Source organism: Apteryx mantelli, chromosome 5, assembly GCF_036417845.1.
Source record: "Apteryx mantelli isolate bAptMan1 chromosome 5, bAptMan1.hap1, whole genome shotgun sequence".
Lineage (NCBI taxonomy): Eukaryota > Metazoa > Chordata > Aves > Apterygiformes > Apterygidae > Apteryx > Apteryx mantelli.
The window spans coordinates 54,588,896-54,612,157 of NC_089982.1; the positions used below are offsets into that span (position 1 = coordinate 54,588,896).

Genomic DNA, 23,262 nt, shown 5'->3' on the forward strand with positions numbered 1-23,262 from the left:
AAAGGCTATGGGGAATTTTGGGGGAACCTTCATAGCATGGTGTTAGCACAGTTGGTGTACCACCTCTTAAAAATCCTGGGCAGAATCCTATTGTTCCCTGAACTTTTACAGTTTCAAGGCAAAGTGGTGGTAAGGGGCATGTAGTTCCCAAATTATGGTTCCCACCATAGTATTTCTCTTAACAGTAGTTGAAAAAAAACATGATATTTTGTTCAGTTTCTAAAGTGCATCTCAAAACCTCACAACAAACTTCAGAGGGAAAATCCTGTCACTTTTTGGACTCATGTTAATGAGGAAGCCTTAAAGAGTCACCTGTTATAATGAACTTTATTTAAACTCTTGACCACTGAGTACACTGTATTCATAACTTTAACATTTCCCAATGGAATGTTTACTGTATGTTTCTATAAATTAAGCATTCATTGCATAAAACTGCATTCATTTGTCTATCAGCATACTATATAACTTATCACAAAAACAGATAAACCAATAAAAGATTCTTGAATACATGTAACATTGGTAAGCAGATAATATCAGTAACAGCTTATCTTCACAGGAAATAGCTCTAAATGAATCCCTCTTGAATTCATTTAATTAAGAAGCTGAAAAGGAAAAAAAAAAGATTAAGTGCTGAAAAATGCATATAAAATATGGCATTGCAATTATTTTAACAGAATAAACAAGTATTCAAAACATTCATTTGAAAAGTCATTCAACATTTGCATGATGATTTCTTTAATTTTTATATCCCATTAATTACTAAGCATGAAAGTTATCAAAATAAATAAAATTTGAGTGACTGAAACTTAAATTTTCCTCTTAAAAAATTTAAAAAACAAAATGTACTTCAAACATCTGTTCTCTTCAATCAAGTTCTGCATCTGCTCTTACTATTTAAATTGAGAACTACCTCTCCCAGGAAATGTTTCAGATTTATTCAAAACATTCTTTCTTCATTGTTAAACTGGCCCGAGTGGGGAGATTCTAGAGGACTTGGCAAGGCTCTGTAGGGCTGCAGACACTTAAATTCTTAATATTTTAATAAACAAAGAAGTTTCAGATGATATTACATCATTGTATACCTATTGTCATTTCTTTTCCCCTGGAACAAAATTTCATACTTCAAAAATACGTATATGTTGCTTGTCATTACTTTCATTTAAGGATTTCCAAGTACCTTACCAAAGAAGAGTTATCTTACAAATGTGGAAGTGGGAAAACAGAGGAAAAGTCTTGTATATGGCCATAGTGTGAACTATGTGAAGTACTGAATGGAGGAGTTTCTTTAACTTCACTGCCTCTAGCTTTCCATAAGAGATCTTTCATCTCCTTACAGATACGCAGTGTGCTCTAGCACATGCATGTTGTAGTAACTTTTAGCAGTCAGTTTTCTATTCATGGCATAACTGCTTAATCATTACAAAACATCCATACAAAACCATAAACTTAAAAGACAGTGCCAGTACAAAGATGTTCCCTGCTGCAAAAAGTTGACAAGCTCACTAGGCAAGACATATAAACCAAGGCAAAACAGATGGCAACTGGCTGGATGCTGGAGGGTGAATTGATTTTTGAAAGGGAAAAGCCATCAAGAACAACTGCACGAACAGGCAAATTGTAAGGTGCTGAACAGAGGAGAATGTATAAGACCAAAAAAAAAAAGGTAATTCAGACCTAGGTTAGAGGTATAAGGTCATGTATAGGAAAAAAATAAGAGGTGAGAGGAACAGTGGTAGTGAAAAAAGGTGTGTGTGGGGAAGAGTGAAGGGCTGAAGATTACAGTTAAAAGGCATGTAGATTTGTAGATGCAAGAGGGCTTAAAGACTTAATGATATGCTTATAACTGTAGAGAAAGATAAATATTGTCATCAATATTGTAAATATTATGTGTGATTTTGGATAAATACGCCACTGCCATATTTATTGTTCCTTACTTTCTGTCTGTAAGCAGACTGTATCTTTAGCCATTAAGAGATAATACAGAACATGGGATAAGGTAAACACAAACTATGTAGAAGTTATAAAACAAGTCTAGGAGGCTAGATACACAAGGAGGAAAAACAACCCTTCTCCCCAAAATCATAAACCAGAGAGCAGCAGAAGAAGGGAGGGGGAAGGAAAGGTTTCTGAAAAATCAAGAATGACAAAATGGACAATATATGTTGGAGTAGTTCTGAAAACAAACAAACAAAAAGCCCCACCATATCCCATTATGGCAAGCAGGGGAAAACAGAACAGAAAAGGTTGGCCAAACTGTGGTCTTTCAGACAACAACTAACTTGACTTAGGTAGAGGAGACAGGAGTAAATAGTAAAGCTAGAAGACTTATGGGAAAGCCATAAAAGTAAAAATAAAGATTGTTACAAGTGGTAATTACATAAAGAAGGTCCTACTTACAGAATGGCATGCACACGGTTTGACACAGGGCATTGCCTTCTGAAGAGCTGTGCTATGGGGCAAGCCACCCTAAAATACAGTTCTCTATTTCTTTAAAGGACTAGAAACCTGCACTGAAATTGGAAGCTTTACACAGATGGGAATGTGGAGGTCTGTGAACTCAGTATGTTGTTGGATGGCTTGGGTAAGCAGAGGAGACTGTGCTGTTTCCTCTTGCATTTCACTGGGCAGCTTCTTTCTGAAGAACACGGTGTCTAGCCAAATTAGGAGAAGGAATACAGAAAATGGTAAATTTAAGATGTATTGTTTTGCATCTTAATGCATCTGTATACATCTGCAAATGTATATTATTGTTTTCTCATATTTTAGAACAATCCTGATTTCCTCAGATTTGAAGATAGCCTCTTTTACGTAATGTTATAGATTTGATGTGAATTTCAGTATTTATCAGAAATAGATTTATGAGTTCATAAACTCTAAGTGAATCAATTTAATTATGCATGAAGTCAATATGGATAACATAACATCTAAAAAGCCGTTAGTATTACTCAGATTTATTAATAAATTTAATTTCATCAGTCTGAAAATACCATTTTTTCTATTTACTAATATTTTACCTGTAGATTTTAAAGAAATAACTATTCAATTTTAATCACTTGTATTTAACTTCAACTGCTCAATATTATACAGGATTTGTTTACTGAAATGAACTTAATTATGATAAGGGTGGACATTTCTCATATGGTATATATAGTGTATGCAAGGAATTTTACACCTCTAGGGCATCTTGCAATTTGTCTTTTCTTGGTGCATTGACTGTTTTTATTTAAGCAATAAACAAATACTTCATGTCTGATTTAACATTTATGTTTCTTTGATGAAAATAAGCCGTACCTTCCTTACTATGCTTTCTTGGCGCTTAGTTTCAGTTCTCTGTTAGTCAATACATAATGTATTTTTCCATTCTACCAATATATAGTTCTGAAAGACTGATATTTTTTTATGGTCTAACTAAAGACTTCGTATTACCTTTTCAATACTATCCATGCAGACACAATAGCTACAAAGGATAATCTGATAATGAAGCACTTCACTTATCAAAAAACCTTACAGCACTGAAAGCAACTTAATGAAAAATTACATGAAAACTTCAAATTTTCAGGCATGCAAATCATCTAAAATCAGATTTAAAAAACTGCAAATGGTGCGACATGTAGATTGAAAGCATAATTAGAGATGTTGACAATAAAGAAATTGTTCTAAGAAATTTACCCACAAAACAAAGTAGAAGAGACAACAAAGATCAGCTGGCAAATTTGAGTCAAAGCTCACAAAAATCATTGAGAGACTTTTTTTTTTTTTTTAGCATCAGTAAATAGTGAATAACACTTTTATCTGTCTGTCTTCTTGAAGAAATCCATGTTACAAATATTTGCACTCCTAACATTCCCTAGCTGAAAGTGCTCTTACAGAAGCTGGTTAATGTTTAAATTTAATGGTAACACCTTGAAACTATCACCTCAAATCAGTGTCAAGCAAAAGAACTATCCTTGTCTTGGGAAATACTTAAACTTGTTTCAAGAGGTCTGATTTAACTAAGAAAAATAGCAAGACAAAGAGATAGTAATTGCTTACAGCATGTGAAATATCATAGTCTGTATTAGTGCACTGATGTTTTAATTCATTTTTACTGTCTTTCCCCATTCTTTTAAATATTCTATGTGTGTTTTGGACCACAACTGCCTAATGTGTGGTTTCCCTAGAGCTTTCCACTGTAATTTCAAGCTCTTTCCTGACTGGCAATTTAACTTACGGTTCATGGTTTTGGTGTATAGTTAAGGATATTCTCTCCGTTCTTCTCTTGCAGTTACTTGACAGAAAAAAATCTATGCTAATATAATGAGATTTTATTGCTCAGTAACTTAATATATACTTAATATATCACTTAATCACTGAAAATCTTGGGGTAAGGAAAAGTCTTCCCCAAAAGATTCTCTTAGATATATCAATACTCCTGTCTTACCCAGAAAGCATTATAAAGGGAAAAATGTTCAACATGTAAAGTGACATTTATTTGATAATCAAATACAATATCTTTCAACAGTTAATGATAGAAATTAAAAGTTTTAGCAACAGGAAAAATTCCATCTTGCTCCTGTAAAAAAAAAAAAAAAAAAAAAAGTGGGTAAGTACAAGCACAAAAAGGCCTTGCCATGGTAAAAATGGCTCTAGGAGAGGCATTTGTTACATGTTGGATGAGTATCCATCATGATTCCATTTACTCAGTAAGAAACTTCCATGATGACTCCATTTATGAGTGCATCTTATTGCCAGTTTTTTGCATCACCTCTCCCATTCTGAGTGTTTATTTGTAAGAGTATTTTACCTGCATATTCATTACATAAAAAAAAAAAAAGAAAAGAAAATCCAACCCTAGCCTTCAAGAAAAAATATACTATGGAAGGAAGAGTTAAAAACTTAACTGGAAAATGTCTAAAGGGGATGAAAAAAATGTAAACACAGTTCTACTTTCCCCTACCACATACATATGGGCTCCCTAAAGAGCACATTTATAGACCTGTGCTTTTATCTAGGACTCCCCTGGACCCTTTACTGTTTGTCACTGAAAAGAACAATGACAATGGCATTACTGGGGTCAGGGAAATAACAGCATTACCAGTCTTTTGTTTTATGCATATTAGAAAAGGAAATAACAGTCCTTTGCCAGTCTTTGACTCATGATTTATTTTCATCCACCGTTTTTTGATATATCTTCACGACATGCAGGTCAGTGGTGAGAAAGAGGATGCACAGCAGTTGTGTTACTTTTTCAGTTTTTATCAATGCATGCTGCTTCACAGAAGACTTATTTAGTTGTTCAGTGACAGAGTACACAAGTGACTTTCTTTGAAATAGGACAGTAAAGTTGATGCTTATGACTGTATATATAGCATTAAAATTTCAGTTTTCTTTAAATATTGCTTTAGGTATGCCAACATAAATATTTTTTTCTTTTTTCTTTGTTTTAACTGACAGGTCATTAGTATGCCTTGCTGTTAGTATTGTTAAAGCAAAGCTTTGCCAGCCTGAGGATCAGGAGGAGCAATAACACAACACATCACAAAAAGACTGATTGATAGTTTCAAGGTGAAATCTACAACCAGTGAAAGTAAAAAGACAGACAAATTTCACATCTTAAGATATATCTACCCTGGGATTCTGTTGAAGATGCTAAGGAAATGAAACAAAAAGATGAATGATATAAGCGCAGACAACTTAAAATACAGGATATGAAATTAAAGGGGCAAAGGGAGAAGAACAGAATTAATATACTTGGTCCTATATTCCTCTTTAGTGTTCTGCATGCTCACTTCATTAAAATTCTTTCGAACTATATACATAAATCAAGTAGAAGCTTCTCTTCTTAAAAAATGGTATCTGTTTTTATAGCAAACAGATTTGCCATGAAGATGACATGGCTGAGATCTCTGAAGTGTCAAAGAATCAATAGCCTGTTTATTTACAATAGCACTACAGAAAATGGGGTCAGAGCTCCCCAAGAGACACACAGAAGCCTCAAAGATTTAATGCTGCAAGGAACAGATAAGTAAACAACCCATTTGGAAACTAGCAAACGAAAGTTGATAACAGCAAAGGAGTAGGATCAGTTCTAGTGACAGTTTTCAGTAATTTTGTACTGAGTGAGGATTTAAGACTGAATGATTAGTTAATTTCCATTAATGGAGAATCTAGGGCAGTACAAGCAAGCCTGTAAAATCTTGCTTAATTCTGCAGGAGCAGTAGTGTTGTAAAAAAAAAACAACCCCCCCCCCCCAAACCCAAAGAAAACTGAGTAACACTGAGCCAACTATTAAATGATATTTCTCATGTTCTCATGTATCCACACAGGGTTTATTCTTTTATGAATTTACTTGATGGGTGTTACTGATTAGTAAGTTGCAACAGTGAATCTACTTAGCTCCTTAGAACAGAATTTGGTTGATGGATCTAATAATTCCTTCATAGTAACAATATGATGCAGCAATACCCGACTGTAACAGGGTTGTGATGAATCATTTCTTACAGCACTATCCTGAATTTCTTTTGGTCTTTTCTTCACTTGCTTTAGCACAGGAATAGGTGCACTTCTCTTCCACGTGCATTGTAGATTTAATTAAATTTCTTGAACTTGAACCTTTGGCAGAATTGAGAAGTTCTCTCTCTTCTTGTTTTTCTGCTTCTTGATGTCCTTCATTCTTAGCTTCAATACTAAGTGAGGAGACTAAAATCTACACAGGGCTCCAACTTCTACTAGAAATTCCATAGAAAAGATAGGTATTTTTCTAAAACTTAAACTGGCTTCCAGAATCTCTGATATTTTACCAAATATAGATTCAATGGTGAGAAAAGAAAATCTGTCCCCCCAAAACATACAGCAAACACATAAGCAAGAAAATGTAAGGGAAAACCCTATATTACTTAAAATAAGATGCTTAAAGCTTACAATACAGTAGATAGATAAGTAGCAAAACTGAGCAAATAGGTCTGCATTAACATCTATGGTGCTGTGTAGATAGACTAACTCACATAGCATAATCATGTTCACAAAATACTGTTCAGTCTCAGAAGTCCCAAGCATCATACAGTAGTCAAAAATCCCCACGGCTAATATTCACAAAAAACATACAAGGTCTGAAAGATAGTCTCTGCAGTATAAGCATGTTGTTGATAGGTTATAAGAACATTCCTAGGATGAAGAGACTAAAATCGAAGCCATTATACCTTCAGGTTTTCTTTACTAGCTCTGAAATTTTAGAGTAAGGAACAAAACAAACAAAAACTTCTTTCACTTGAATAAACTTGTTATGAAAAGATGCAAGTGAGCTCAGACCATGCGCAGGCATTCTGTAGCAGCGCTGCTTGAGTGAGTCAACAAGCTGCAGACCAAGCTTGTAATCCCTTTAAGTAAGAATATCGCACACATAGGAAAACTGAAATCTTTCACCCCAAGTCCCCCCAGGGCTAAAAGGTAGTCTCTAGAAAGGATATCAAGAGGCTGTACAGACTATCCCAGATGACAAACTATTAACTGCATAGTAATGAAACCTTGCAATATTAGACAACTGGGCTCTTTATATACTTCTTCCCTTGACAGGAAAGACTAAAAAGCAGGAGCAGGCCTTCTGTGGCTATTGCAAAGGGAAGAGTTTTCCTATCTTAAATATGCTGTTACTGAATGCCAGGAACAAATCTAAGATGACCTAGATTAAATGTCAATTAACCTACATGAAGAGAATAGAATAAGAAAACAGGTTAATAGGTCTCACAGCAAAAGCTAAGAGAAAAATTTTATCTATTATCTTAAAAGTAAGATTGGTTTAGTTGGTTTTGCAAGGCTGAATCCTATAAGCGGAACAAAACACAGACTATAAAGCTGCCTGTTGCACTAGTGCACAAGGCCTAGGCATAGAAATCAGCTCTAAGAAGTATCTGAGAAAAACTGTAGAAGTATTCCTCATATGATTCTTTAACAGTGACCGTAAAAACAGCAGAACTCTTAACATTAATAGATACACTTCCGTACTAATGCATCCCTTACTACCAATATGTATCAGATGGGATTTCAGAATGTCAAATCTTTCAGAAAACTGTTACTATACCTACCTTGTACCATGCATGTCATTCACATACTCTTTCATCTATGGTAATGGTAATGCAGACTAATATTCTGTGAAGGATTAGTCTATTGGTTTATAAATTCACTGGAAATAAAGGCAAATCTCATCTCTTTTAAATGCACTGGCCAGCTTGAGGAGAGAAAACAGCACTCAGATGCATATTATCTGTACTATAAAGTCTAGCATAGCATTTTAAGACTATGTCAACTATACACACACACACACACACACATATATATATATTCAGATGTTTCAAAAGAAAAAACTAAGGCCTAATGTACCTATTTGAAGCTATTACTGACTAAGGCTAAAGTACATAAAATGTTAGTTGCCTGTGAGCATTAACAGGAAAAAAGGTGAAAATGGAACAAAGACTGAGGCAAAAGGAAGAAAAGTATAGTTTCAAATAGGATCAGAAGCTAATGGATTGAAACTGTTGTCTTGGAGGATACAAAGGAGAAGGACTCTTCCTCATTAAAAATATTTTAGCAATCTTAAAACAAAGCTTTGGACGGGAAAGATCAACAGGTCTCTGTTTTGTCCTACAAACTTGATGATTAGGGAAATGTCACTGTATTGCTAAGTAGCCTGGGCCATCATTTCTAAATCACTGATGACTTTGCCTAACTGTACCTTTCCTTGGTTTCCTTACGCTAGCTAGGCTTTTTCATGTACTTCTGAAAATGATAACAGGATCATGAGAAAATGGTATGGGCCATCCATCTCTGTTCATGACAGACTACTAAAAAAGAATAGAACAGCTGATGTGAAGAAGATGTGAATCAAAAGTCCAGACTATCTCTGTAGGTAACCTGCCAGCCAAAAGCATCTACCTACAAAATGCAGAGAGACCTTAAAGAGCCCCTTAATCCTTTCTTTCCTCTTCTGCTGTGGCTGACAAAAGAATGGGGAACTTTCAACGATAAATCAGAACTTAGCACTACACACTGGTTTGTTTTTTGTGTGCCTTCTAGTGGTTTTTTTTTGTTGTTTTCTATGTGTATATATATATATATGTATATACACACACACACACACACATATCTTAGCTACAAAGATACACAAATGAATATCTAATAAAGGTTTAAAAATTCAAGCAGGTGTTTCCTTTTGCATTTTTCCTGGCGTACTTGTGTATGCTGTGGTCTGTGCTCAAAACTGCTGGTCTGCAGTGACAGTTATGATAGGCCCATTAGCTTTTCAGACCTTCTTGGTTTGCTTGAATGAATCACCATACTTTCTGCTTCTTCCAGCTCCCATAGACTTCAGTGATAAAAATTAACTAACAAATTCTTAGCTAAAAGCTATTTTAAAACATACACAAAGTTATTAAAATATATAAAAAGTTATCTAAAGTGAGGATTTAATAAGAGATTACCTATATGGGTAGCCATGGTATTTGGAGCGGAATATCGACAACAGGAAGCTGAAGAAAAAGACCACCAGACCCAGGCCTACCAGGCATATTACTGGAAAGAAAATAACTTTGTTTACTAGTACATAAAAGATTTAAATCTAGAACGTCTACAAAGAATATTATTTATGTCAAATCATTTATGAAGAATTTTGACACAGAATACAGAAGTGTTGCTGCCTTGCCTACTGATGCCCACTATCTTCTGACAGGATTGCAGACACATGCGGAAATAATATTTATGGTTATTAAGCAAAATAACTTGTCTGTATGAATGTATTTTCAAGAAAAGGGAGCAGCAATCTGCAACTCAAATGTTTGTGGATGTAAATACCTTACTGCTGATAATGGATTTAATAACCCTGTAAATTATTCATATCAAGCAATGTAATTTACAGGTATTTGCTTTTTCTTTCCAGAAAACAAATTATGTTTAGAAAAATATCTTTTCACTAATGGAGTCATGTTCTCTCTAGTCAACTAAGGCTAAAGTAATGGTGAAGGCAGTATAGTAATTACCTTATCTAGTTCTTAGTGGCTAAAACATTCCACTGTAATAAGATCTAAGGCTGGGGGCCAGATTATTTTTTTCTCTGAACTTGACAGCAGCATAAATCTTTAGGTTTTTAAGATAAGTAACAATGATGCAGACCTTTTGATAGCATCCAGATGCAAGCACTTTGAGCCTTTTCAGGCTAAGAACAAATTAGGAAAGTAAATGCTTAAATTAAATAACATTTGACACCAGTTGGCACCTGTGTAGTAATAGCATAAAACCTTTTCAGTCATGATAGCTTGTTCAACTGTGTGTCAAAAAAAAAGGCAGCATCTTACAAGCTGATGCACATAATTGAGATGCATCTCATCTACATTAGATAATCTTTCAGTTCTAGTGAGCTCATTTGAATTTAAAAGCTTTTCTTCTTATCCTGTTTCTAGTTTAGCCAAACCTTTGCTATTTAATTGCAATATTCATGCTTCAAAAGTGTGCTGGCTTTGAGCAAAGATGAAGCAAGTGAAACTGATGATAAATATTTTTTATTAAAATTGACTATGTGGCAACTAATGTGTCAATTTAAATATAAAATTTCTGCAATTATTTTGAGAAAATTTACCCATATAAAATTTTTATAAACATATTTCATTGTAAAGAAATCATGAATTTCAAATACAATTTCAAGGTATGGATGAATAAATTGTCAAGCATGAACAGTGGAAGGCAGGTACACAGAAACCATTCACATCAGGGTCACAAGCAGAATAGAGTTTGAATTTGTACTGTATCCCACCGTTACTTCACTATGTCCATCTTCACAGACTCAGATGTCAAACAGGATCTAAGATTACATTCCAATGAAATTCATGTGAATGTCCCTTCTGACATTGGTATCAAAGTTAGTGTAAAAAATTTTAAGAATTTAGACATCTACAGCTCATTGAAGAAAACCATAAAATCACTGTAGACCAGAAATCCCTAGCTAACATTCAACTAGCAATTAGGAAGAGTTACAAAAAGCTTTTACATAAAACAGTCAGCTACTCCTCTCTGAGTGCTGTGTATGGCATGGAAGATACTAAAGAACTGAACTAAGACAGAATGGTGAAGCAGCATAGAAAGTCTGATACCTTTAAAAGGTCCTGAATTCCTTACATTAGAAAAGGGATAAATAAGAGGGGCTATGAAAAAACATATTACGAAAGGTACAAAGGCTGATGGAAGTATTCGCGTAAACTTATGTCCTGTTAAGTAAGAGGCTGTTCAACGCAAGAGTTAGGAAGTTTAAATCTCTGTGCTTAAGCAATTCATTGACAAAAAAAGCTTCTAAATATTCTGAATGATAAAAAAATCAGAAAAATATAGAATTTGCACTTCAGGATGAAACTCTTTGGACATTACAGATTAAGATATGTCCTGTACCACATCTGCTGTTGGGCTTTTACCTTCCTCTGGGACATATGATACTGGCAAAGTGTACCTAGTAAAATAATTTTCATACTCCTTTGGATGTTGTCATCTTAAGCAACTTAAATGCCTAAATTCATTTTGAAAATGATGTTTTGAAACTTTTGTTCTTTACCTCATTAACTTGCAATACAACTGAAGAGCCAAAAAACCTTCATATTGTACAGTACTGCATTGTGCAGATACTGTGTCAAGTAGTAGCTTGGCTAAGTATGCTTAAGATATTTTTATACTGTTATAACTTCATGTGAATGCACGTATAGTTACACAAGTTTGATACTCTCTTAATCTCCAGCCCACAAAAGGTAAAAATTGGTTTAAGGGAGACTTTTTGAAAACTTAATCAGATATATATTTGTAATTTTTCAATTTCTTTTAATTGTGTAAATATTTTCTTAATTGCACTACGTAACTTACTTCTTCTTTTTCCAACATCGCCTTTGGATGTAGCAGCTTCATTCAGGAGTACCATTCCCATGGTGATAGCAGCGTCTATATTGCTATTGTCAAGGAAACAGTAGATGTGTGGCAATCTCAAGAAAGCCACAAAGGTACATCCTACAAACTAAAGTTTTCATAAAATGAAACAGTATTTATATATAAAGTTCCACATCACAATCTGTACTGAACAAATACACTCATCTATGGCAAAAATGTGCAGTAACATTTTTATTTACATATTCTATGTAAGAAAGGAAAGACGATTCAAGAAGTTGCAAAGGCCACAAGCGGGGGACACAGTTTTGATCATTATGGAAACAGCTATTCCCCAATACCTTACAGTATGCTGTATCTTGAAGGTGAAGTATTTTAGAAAATGAAGACTAAAAGAACCAGAAAACATTCAGTGTTATTGCACACAGTTCTATTAATTCATTTGTTACTTGATGCAAACTAAAGCCATTAAAATGCTTTTAGATAGACATTATCTCCTTTTTAGTTTCATATTGCTTAATAGTTTATTCAGCAGGGAAACATCTCAGAGGCAAAGTCCTCAGTCACTTTCAGTGTTTTACTGTCTAATTATAAGTGTTACAAGTGTGAACAAGTACATAATGATAAAACAAATTAACTAATCTAGCAAGATCTTAAACCATTCACTTAATTGTTTATTTGAAACTATAAATAAAAAGGAATGGTTACTACTGTGCTTAACACCTGTTCTGAACAGGAGGCATGTGCGAATGCCATACTGAAGTAGGAGTGCATCATGGGATCTCACAATTTCAGAAAATATGAACTTCACTTGGACAATACATATTTTGATAGTTTTCTACTGCATTCATAGCATGCTACAATGTTCTTTGCTTAATCAAATAAGTCTTCATTTCAAAAGACGGACTATTTTAGCGTCTGCTTTTCACACAATAACCTAATCTCCTATCCATCTACCATATTCTTTTATCTTCATGTCTGCAGATACCTCAGTGCTCTATAATTGCATCTGCAGATACTGTTATTCCTCAGGAGACAGAGTATTTTTAACTGTGTCTACATCTTATTTATGTGTTGGTGTATGTTTCAAGAAACGGAATCAGACAACACAATGCAACGTACTTGCAGGTGTTTAGAGAAATACCCTAATATTCAAAGATAACTGAATCTTGAATGAGGAAGAATTTTTTAAAATATTACTTACCCAGGGGTATGTAGGAGGATGACAGACTAACTAAAAACTTAAAGAATGAGAAGACATTTCTATAGACCTACAAAGAGGTATGTCAAATATGCTACATCCATGAACAATATCTGTGTCCTGTAACATTATACAGGACTCAAAATCACCAAGAAATGTGTCTTGCACTATTCCTATCAATGTCCATATTAGTATTTTTCACATTAGACCAAAATTTTAATACTAAATTTCAGTTATACATTTTCAATTAAACTGAGCATAAGCAAAAGGATTTAGAAATGGCAATGCTAACACCACACTTAATCTGAGAGTAGCAGCCTGATTTGGGTTTGGTATTTCTAAATTTCAAATACATAGAATGAGAAAACTCAAATCACAAATAATAGGACTAACAAAAGCAAACACTGAGGGTAAAAGGAGGCAAATGCTCATCTCAGCCAATAGGCAATATCAAAAAAAAGTATGTTTAAATACCATCTCTTGGATATAGACATCTACCTACAGTCCTAAGTTAGGTGTTTATTAGAAATAGATTAGTAGCCCAAATTGCTTTCTCATACCCGCACAAGGTATAAGGCGCATGCTCACTCTTAGGAAAAAGTGGTTATATTCAAGTTTTGTGTAATACCCTTTGCACAGGAAGTAAAGAATTTAAGATCTATTTCATTCTGAAATTGAGGCACTCTCCATCTTTCTGTTGATGCTGGCCTACTACAGAGGAATGCACAATTCCTTTGGGCAGAGAAGAGCAAGAAAGAGAGACTGCCATTGAAGCCCAGTGATTCTGGGGTAGAGTGTTTTTCTTCGGATTCCCATTTTCAGTGCTATTTATAGATTTTTTTTTTCCAAAGCATCAGAAACGCGTACATAGTCAGTAACATGGGAATTGATGAAGGTTTTAAGATAAACATCAGCATCACTATTTCTCCTCTTTCAGTGGCTGTTTTGAAAGAAAATGTCTGTAATTGCTTGACTCTTCCTAATTTAATACAGTCAAGAGGCATGCTCTGCTGATTGTGTTTAGGGAACTGGTTACTTCATGGGACTTGTGCACCAGGATGCCTCCATTATGAATCCCAGAAGGTCCTAATCATGAAACAGGCATTAACACATGTATGATTTTACACCTAAATACTTTAGTCATTCCAGATACAATTGAAAAGAAAAATAAGCTGGAAGTAATGTGAATGTTCCAGCCATAGTATATCTTCTGTAAGCAGTACAGAGAACCACAGAAAAATCACAGGAGACTAACTTTGTTATAGTTATTATGATGTCATTATATTGCTACTGGGGAGCACTGTGATGGACTAAAATACTGCATCTCTCTAGGATTCATGAATTTCATATGTGCATACTTTACGATCAGCTATTTCAGGAACAATCAACAAAGTAGAATTAAATATTCAGTCCCGTCTGAGTATGAGGTAAAACTTCTTTACTGTGAGGGTGACAGAGCACTGGCACAGGTTTCCCAGAGAGGTTGTGGAGTCTCCTTCTCTGGAGATATTCAAAACCTGCCTGGACATCATCCTGTGCAATGTGCTCTAGGTGACCCTGCTTGAGCAGGGGGGTTGGACTTAGACAATCTCCAGAGGACCCTTCCAACCTCAACCATTCTGTGATTCTGTGATATATCTGTAAAGAAAAGAAAATACACCACCAACCTATAATCCCATTATGGAGATAAAGGAAATGTACTAAAAGAATTAAAAATTGAACATATCAAATACTAAAAAGTTCTCTGGATTTCAGCTCAATCGAGTTCTCACTATCGGTAAAGTTTCAAAGGGAATCCTATTGGAACCACACTACTATACTGTGCTGCTATCTAATAGGCATTACTGATTCTAAATACAAACAGCAAAAATTAGGTTCAAATCATGTCCAAATCCGACTGAATTAGGGAAAAAAGCAAGGAAACACAAAGATTATACTGTTCTGACCTTGTTCCTTTGGGCAGTGGGAACAACTAAAAACTCCGAGTGTATGTGATCTAGTGGACCATGATCACTACAGTGGCAATGGAATAGGTAGCTGCCATTTATCAGAGTTTATTTCCTCTTATTTTCAAATCCTTACTATTTTGACCTTGTCTTTTACTTGTTCATTATTTTAATGGGTAAGACTGAAGATGAAAAATAAAAGGAAGACCATAATAAAACTAGTAGGGAAGTGTACAAGTCATTTGGAGCTTCCAAAAATAAAGATATTGTTTCGGGAAAATATTTTAAAATGGTCTTTAGGACTTGTAACATTTTCTGTGTATATAGTTTACTCATCACATACTTATAGCAAAACTTATCAAATGAAGAGTAATACAATCCATCTGCAGACTTGTTTCCCCTTATGTCATCTTTGGGCTCGATCATGTTCCCATTAAAGCCGCAGGGTGAAAAACTCGATCCTTAGACATGATTTCTTCAAATGTTCACATCAGACCTAATCCTGCAGCTAATGAAATTGGGTAACATATTGATTTAAACACTGATTTAAAAGGCATCAGAACTAAGCAAAGATTGGTGCTTTGGAAACTAGCTAGTATCTTTAAATGCAGAGTTCATAGATTAGGTCTTAATTTCTTTAGAAAATTCTGTAAAATATTCTAATAAAAAAACTCCTATTAAACTCTAGCATGCAATACGAAAACCATAACAAAAACATTCCAGAAGCTTATTATTGGACTTGACAAAATATTCATTAACCAGAGTACAAATATTATTAATCAGGCCAATTTAGTTTTTAAATTACACAAAAAAAGTGGAATCCATGAGACAAAGTCAATTGAAAGGGCAAAAAATATTTTCTAAAAATTTTGCTTGTTAAAATTGTTGTCTAATAATAATTTTATTTTACCAGATTCCTCATTTAGGTTTATAGCAGTACTTTTGTTCTTAGCTTAACTGAGTCAGGGGAAAAAAACAAGATTTGAGGGCAACTTACCAGAGCCTTTCAGGGAAGTGCTAGTCTCTGCAAAGGTTTTAGACTGCTTCATAAGTGGAATTTATTTGCTTGATTATCTCATGCAATACTGCACTTAAAGTAGTCCTTTGCCATTTCCCTTACCTGCTTGCTTCTGAGAAAAAAAACACTAAAAAGCCATTTGGCAAATGACCATTCTGTAACAGAGTTCCTATTTTCTTATCTGACTGTATTTTTAATCCATTTTTCTTATCATCAGGAAGAACAGTTTCACAAAAGGAACTGTCTCCTCTGCAATTGAGAATTTTAGAGCAGATCTATAACCAATTGAACTGGGCTGACTGTTTTCTCTCTTTTGGAGTCTCACATCATTACCGCTACAGCTTCACTCACACTGTCACTATTTTTGCTTCAACTCTTGCTTTCTAACTCTAGTTGTCATTGTTGAGCTTTCAGCCTCACTTGGTTGATTTTTAGCTTCAGTGACACTGGTTTCAGAGCTTTACACTGTAACACCAAGCATTTATTTTAACTCTACAATGTTGAAGTAAAAATTCAATCCTACTGAGTTGTGATTTCAATGCAATCATGAGCTGTTTACCAAGAATATTTAACTGAAGTCATTTTTTGGCTCCTGTTTCTAACTTTATATGTTGTGTCTTTTCTTTACTTTAATATTCCACAAAGGACAGCAACAGTCTTACCACTGAAAATAATCTTTTACAACATCATATTCGTCTAGCAGCACAGAATTTAAAGTTTTGGCAACTGGTTACTTGGACAGTTTCCTATTTGCAAAAAAAAAAAAAAAAAAAGGCATCAAAAGATTTATTTTCTAATTTCTTTTTATCTTCCTCACTGTGTATTATGAAACTATTCTGAAAAGATGAGGGGAATGTGGCACTCAGATAAACTGTGGCTACCAAATATTTCAAATTCAGATGTTCATAGATCCTGACAAATGTATCCCTGTCTAGCAGTGTGTGTGTGTGTGTGTGTGTGTGTGTAAACCCAGTAACATTTCTTTTAATCTGGAATGATTTTATTTGTACATATTAAACTTCTGCTGCCCCTTTTCCCAGCTGGCAAATGCTTTTCATAGAAATTGACAACACATTATTTAGTTAGTGCTTTTGAAAAGTTTCTGAATGCTTTGATACAGGAGAAAGAACTGTTTTAAAGGAGGATAAAAAAACAGGCTCATCATTAAAATTCATAAGATGAAAAGATCAGCAGCAACAGAACATAACATTTAGCCCTGCAAAAACAAGATGCCTGATTGGCAGTATAAAAAAAATATGATAGGATCAATAAATTCCAGAGTGATAGAGACATTACAAAATGAAAAATGACTGCTAGTAAATTCTGGATTCTTTTTATTAGCATACTTTAATAGAAAATTAAATTGCTATTAATTTCAGCTAGAATGTCCAAAAGGGAGAAAATCTGATAGGTCATTAGTTTCCTAATGTGATATATCATTTATAACTTTCCTTCAGAAATTTAGTACTAATTAGTAGTGAGTAGGGAATAAAAGGAGGTGAGAAAATAAATTGATTGACACTTGGTTACCTTTGTGAAAAAAGTTTTGTGGTCTCATTCATATTCTACTGGATTACTGCCAAGAGTACAAAATCCTGCATTAGCATTATTCATATCAAGAAATTTTACCTTTTAGTTGCAGATCACTTAATAACACATGAGAAAGAAAAGCAAATGAACAAAACACTCACCTACTTACATCTGTGCTCAATTTATTGTTAACTAAAATGGGGACAGGATATCACTCAAACTTTAAAAACTTTTGGTTCACTTTTAATCATACATTGAACAAAGAAAAACATTTTTTTGCGAAGGTTACTATAAAAACAATATGATCAAAATAAGCAAAGCTGTGTTTTTTTCTTTTCTGAATTTTTTTTGGCTAGGGGGATAATGATTAAAACAAGCAATCCTTTGCTGGCCCCTTATGAGGTATACTCTAACCTAGAGAGAGATATGTCTTAACTTTTTCCTATTAATATTTAAATGTCTAAAATACTTGCTGTAATTTCAGAAATGCTGACCACATTAGGTTTTTTTTTTTTTTTTTTTTAACTGAACCATTTCAAGGTGGATTTAAGCAGACTAACTGTAGTCAATTATATTTGAAAATTCTGAGCACAACATGAATTCTAGTGGTTTTATTTAGCAAATATTCTTCAGCTATTTACATTTCTTGAATAAAAGATAATAGTCACACTTCCCCCAGCTGGAGAATCCGATTTCTTATTATATTTCTTATATTTCTTATTATAGGATGATTCTTATTATAGGATGGTTCTGAAATGAACCAGTTCTCATGGTTTCTTTCAAAGCACTGCTGCTTCAGTTCATGAAATAATGAGCAATGATTCTAATATTCAGCTTATGCTATTCAATGTGCAATCAATTCTGAATTAGACCATAATTGCGGTCTAATGATGGACCATGATGATTCAACATGCCTTGAGGGCTGAGGAAAGGTGGCATCTTTAAGATACCAATCTGTGTATATCTCATCTCAGTGAAGAGGGATGTGTCCTAATTCATAAGCTGAAAACATGAAGAAGAGTTTGAAAGTGATTTATTTGAATTTTAGGATAAACTTAATTTAAACATAAATTGTACACAGGTAATCAAGATGTACTTCAAATTTTTAGTTGATTTAATTCTAGTTGTACTGATGCTCACAATAACAACCCACTATCTTTTTTCACCTCAAAACCTTCTGGCTTCAGCTACACCAACTATTTCAAGAAATTTAGGAATTATTGCATGAGACTTGGCATATTCTGAATGTATCTCTGACCGAGAACTAGAGAACTGGGTATAAATATGCTCAGTGATGTTTTCAGAATACCACTTTAATCAAGCTGTTATCTAAGGCTGTTTTATGAGGGGGAATATTTCAATTTTTTATTATTAAAAGAACAAACAGTCTTTAAAATCCTACATGTCTTTCAGGCACTGCTTATCTCACTTTTGCACTAAACACCCTACTTCCATGGTTGCAACTTAACTTCTACTTGGGATATGGGAACCATGGCTTTTACCCTCTATCATTGTTGCTATTCTGCTCTGATAATCCATTTTACTCATTTTCAACACTTCATACTGGATACTGAACTTACTACGCTTATCTTTTCGTTTTTGAGGGAGGGGAGGGAAGGGGAAATATTAACAAATAATATTCAGAACAGAAAGCCCTGTCCAGCTCTCTTCTCATACCTTTTTAACAATTATAAACGCCTAAGCACTTGTGGTCACTGAGTACAAGGCAGGAGAATCCTGGAAAAATTGCTGATTCATTGTATGACAATGCAGGACACTTGAACGCCTTGTGCTTCAGCCAGCTCAACTGGAAAACTGAAAAAGCTGAATTTCCCTGAAATCCTGATGCTGTATCTGAGTAGAGGTATCCTGAGGATATAAATTACAAATAATATACAGACCAAGTCAGTGGCTTACAATAAACTAGTTACTCAGTTATTCTCTTTAATTTTCATGAGAGAATTGATAAACTGCTTTAACAAATTACAAAGAACCTATGAAACATCAATAATGTCATTGAGTGACTTTGTTAAAAGAACCATCTGAACTTGTGTGCCCTTTGGACAGTCAAAATATCCAAATACCATGGCCATTTTCTCTGATTTCTTGTTAGCATTGCATTAATACTCTGAGATTTCTAATAGGATGTGGTGGGTGCAGCACAAACATTCAAGAAGATTTAGTTTCTGCTATACAAAGACCACAGTTTAAAACAACACAGCTTGTCTATGCTATGCTCTATGCTATGCTCTGCATACTCTATGCTATGCTACTATTTTCCACCAAAAGCAGAAACTCCATCAGCTCAGGAACCGTACCTCTACAACAATTTTTACTCATCTTTCTACTTTCATTCTCCTAGGCTCAGCTTCAAAACCTCTTTTACCTAATAACCTTAAGTTCAGAATTGCTGTGACATGCACTAAAGAGCTCATCTCAGAAATGTTCCCTCCCACTTTGCAAGCAAACTCAAGATACCTTTCATCCCTTCTCATCTCAAGAGTATCCTTAACACACTGCAAGAGTTAGGTCAGAGGTGAAGATGGCTGGGGGAACAGACATCATTTTCAGGGAATGCTATACTTTGCTGACTCCTCTACCAGTCAAAGTGTGATAGAAATTCCAGGAATTAAGTTGAAAGGAAGGAAGTGCAGAGTGAGTTTAGTACTCTCTGTAGGGTATCTATCTCTCAGAAGAGTCTTAGATCTTTATTTTTCTAATTCCCCTGTATTCCTGTAGCCTGTGTGAATGGCCAGAAGGCTGTAACCATTCACAACTCCACAGCTGAGCCAGGTCCAGCTCCATAGGTAGCAGAAGTAGCACAGTAATACTACATTCCTTGTAATGTGTCTAATAACTTCTGCATTAACGAAAATATTATATATATCTTTTGTTATACTAGTGTTATAGCTTTTCATATCTTCCATTTCTCCTAAAAAACTATTAGGACTCCCTTTATATAGAGCCAGGGCAGCCATTTTGAGAGCTTTCTACTCTTCCCAGCTGCTCAACAAAACATAAAATGTGTCTGAACTAGGGATTACATATATTTGAGTATCAACTGACATATCTCAGTTCCCCCCAGAAAACTTTCTCTGGATGGAATCTGAGTATTTTCACTTAGAAGATTTAGCAGGAATGGTAACAGTAGCTTCAACCAGACTTTTGTGCCTATGGAAACCCTGTGTATGTCCATGGTGCCTGCACAGAAAGGTCAAAGTATCCTGCATCAGACCTAATGTGCCTGAACTGCACAGATGGTTGGTACATGCACAGCAACTCCAACACATCCTAAATGAAAAGGTCCACGTTACTCAGAGAACATATATACAGTATGACCAGTGCCTTCTTAGGGAAATATGGCAACACTATAGTTCCGCCTCCGCCCTTGAAATATGCAACCGATAACAGTGAAGAAGCTGGAATCGTGCATTTCAACCACTTAAATGCCATTTAAACCAAAGCATTCTCCTTTACCGATGTTCATCATTTTAACAGAGTAGAGAATCAATTTTATACCAATATAAAATCTCCTAAAGTGAAAAAGAGAGCTTCTTTATTATTTGATTAATTTAATCTTCATTCTAGGAGATTTTCACAAAGATTATCTTTCTAATCCAGAGATAATCTGATGGATCTGCCCTCTTGCAATGTTTTTAGTCATTTGAGAATGGAAAGGCTATATAAAAGCTTTAGGATCAACAGAGAGAAAGATTCTGGAATGCATTTTAATTTGACTGGAACAAGGTAGTCTAAAGATACCTAAGTTTGTACTAGATCGTTAACAAATGTTTATGCCTCTATTTGGGGTTTTTCAGCCTCACTTACATCCTAATTATGCATACTGATGTAGTTTTTTAGGATCACCTTTAAAACTAACTTTGGTGAGATAATTTTTACATTCAATCTTTATGACTTTTTTTGGTTTTGTAAATAATATTTGATGGAATTTTAGGGTTCAAATTCTTATAGTGAAATTTGCCACCATAAAAAATATTTTTTTCTAACCTTACTTACATTTTATAATCTGTTTCTACAAATTTTCTCTCCTAGAGACATACAAATCATGGAAGTATACATATGTCCAGAAGAGGTAGTTGTATAATAGTCCATTAATTTACTTAACGTTAAATATTACCAGAGGTTAAAATAATTGAAAGAATTTTCTTAATAGCATAATTTCTTAACTTTCAAATACAGATACACTCCCTAAAACAAACTGTATTTGAACTATTTGTCAGTATTTATGATGTGATTTCATTTTCTCCCACTCTTCTAACAGTTGTTTACTCTGTTCCAAACACCCACCTTATTTTATTTTCCAGGACTTATTTATTTCAAAAATTATACTTTTTAGTATGCTGTCTCATCTCTTTGTTAGTACACAGTTGATCCTTTCACGTGCACACATCATCTCTTTTGCTCTCTCTAAGCACCTACAGATCTTTTTAAGAATATCACACATTCTTTTTCTATATTATAAGTCATTATCAATAAGACCTAGGCTGGTATTGCACTTTCCCTCACTGTTAAAGACCTGTGGAATACCTTAATCCACACATTTTTTTCTCAGCTGAATGTACTCCAAAACCATTCAATTTAGTAAGAGCCATCTGTGGATCTAAAAGGCCAAAAAACTAATGTTTCCGCATCTTTTAGCCACTGAAACAAATATGTCTCTTAAAAATTAAAATAACCATTAAAAATATAAACTAGTGGCTAAAGAAACCTCTAAAAATATACTGTCCTTGAAAAAGATCATGCTATTGTCTTCAGCCCGTGGTCAGTGAATGTATCTTGGCCTGTGACTAGTGGTCAGATATTTGCAAAAGGCAAACACGAAAAACAGGGTAATTGCCATAGCAGCTGGCAAAAAAATTTGCTTCACAAGAGTTTGTACTTCCAGTGGAAAATTGCAGAGAGCTAGAAACTGAAAATGGTAGAAAAACACTGAACTACAGAGTCAATACATTCATACAGAGGTCACACACCATAATTTGAAGGCAATTCACCAAATACAGTATCCTTCTAATAGCTGGTGAAATAGAATTATATTGTATGCTCTATGTATATTGCATGTTGCTACGATGAATGCCAAGCTGAAAATTTAAAGTTCCTTTGTATTTCACTAACACCTAACAGGCTTTAGAATCTTTCTTAAAAGGTCATATTATGAATTATTTTGAGATCAAAGCAATAGGACAAAGAGGTAATGGAACAAAAGATCAAATACAAAACTTAATTTTTCTAACCAGGATCTCCTTTTGCTTCATTACAGTTTAGGAGGAGTCTGGGAGCCTTCAAAAGAGCCAGAAGAGCCTATGAGATATTTAGTATATCATAGTGGTGGGTAACATAAGTAGAGAGTAAAAACATGTATTAATTTGTGTTTTGCCACTTTGGACATGGATTTCCATAATTAATTAGGAAACGCCTAAAAATTGTGTGCCTTTAGTTATACCTTTTTCCACTGTGTTCTTCTTTCTTATCCTTCAGATCAAACATATAAAAAGCTCACTGATGATAATCTCACTGTTTTAGTTGTCATCTTCTTTCACTTTTACATAATCTCTGAGGGTCATAATTTGATTCTAGCATGCATATCTGATAGTCTCTTACTACAAAGAACTAAATAAGGACTGTTCTATTTACTATGACAAAATTTCAAGTTCCTGCCCTC

The 23,262-nt window shown here is 34.4% G+C and overlaps 1 protein-coding gene across 3 annotated transcripts in view; it reads right to left on the reverse strand.

The window, feature by feature from the left end:
- Positions 1-313: 313 nt before the first annotated feature.
- Positions 314-23,262, reverse strand: part of TUSC3 (tumor suppressor candidate 3) — a 139,343-nt gene continuing 116,394 nt past the window's right edge. For 2 of the 3 annotated variants that reach the window (XM_013949579.2, XM_067297145.1), the window contains 3 exons: positions 11,870-11,944; positions 9,454-9,544; positions 314-602 (listed from right to left, as the gene is read on the reverse strand). In XM_013949579.2, coding sequence (XP_013805033.2) covers positions 587-602; positions 9,454-9,544; positions 11,870-11,944 — 182 coding nt within the window. In that variant the 3' untranslated portion in view covers positions 314-586. The remainder of the gene's footprint in view (positions 603-9,453; positions 9,545-11,869; positions 11,945-23,262) is intronic. The other variant, XM_067297144.1, reaches the window with a different exon arrangement.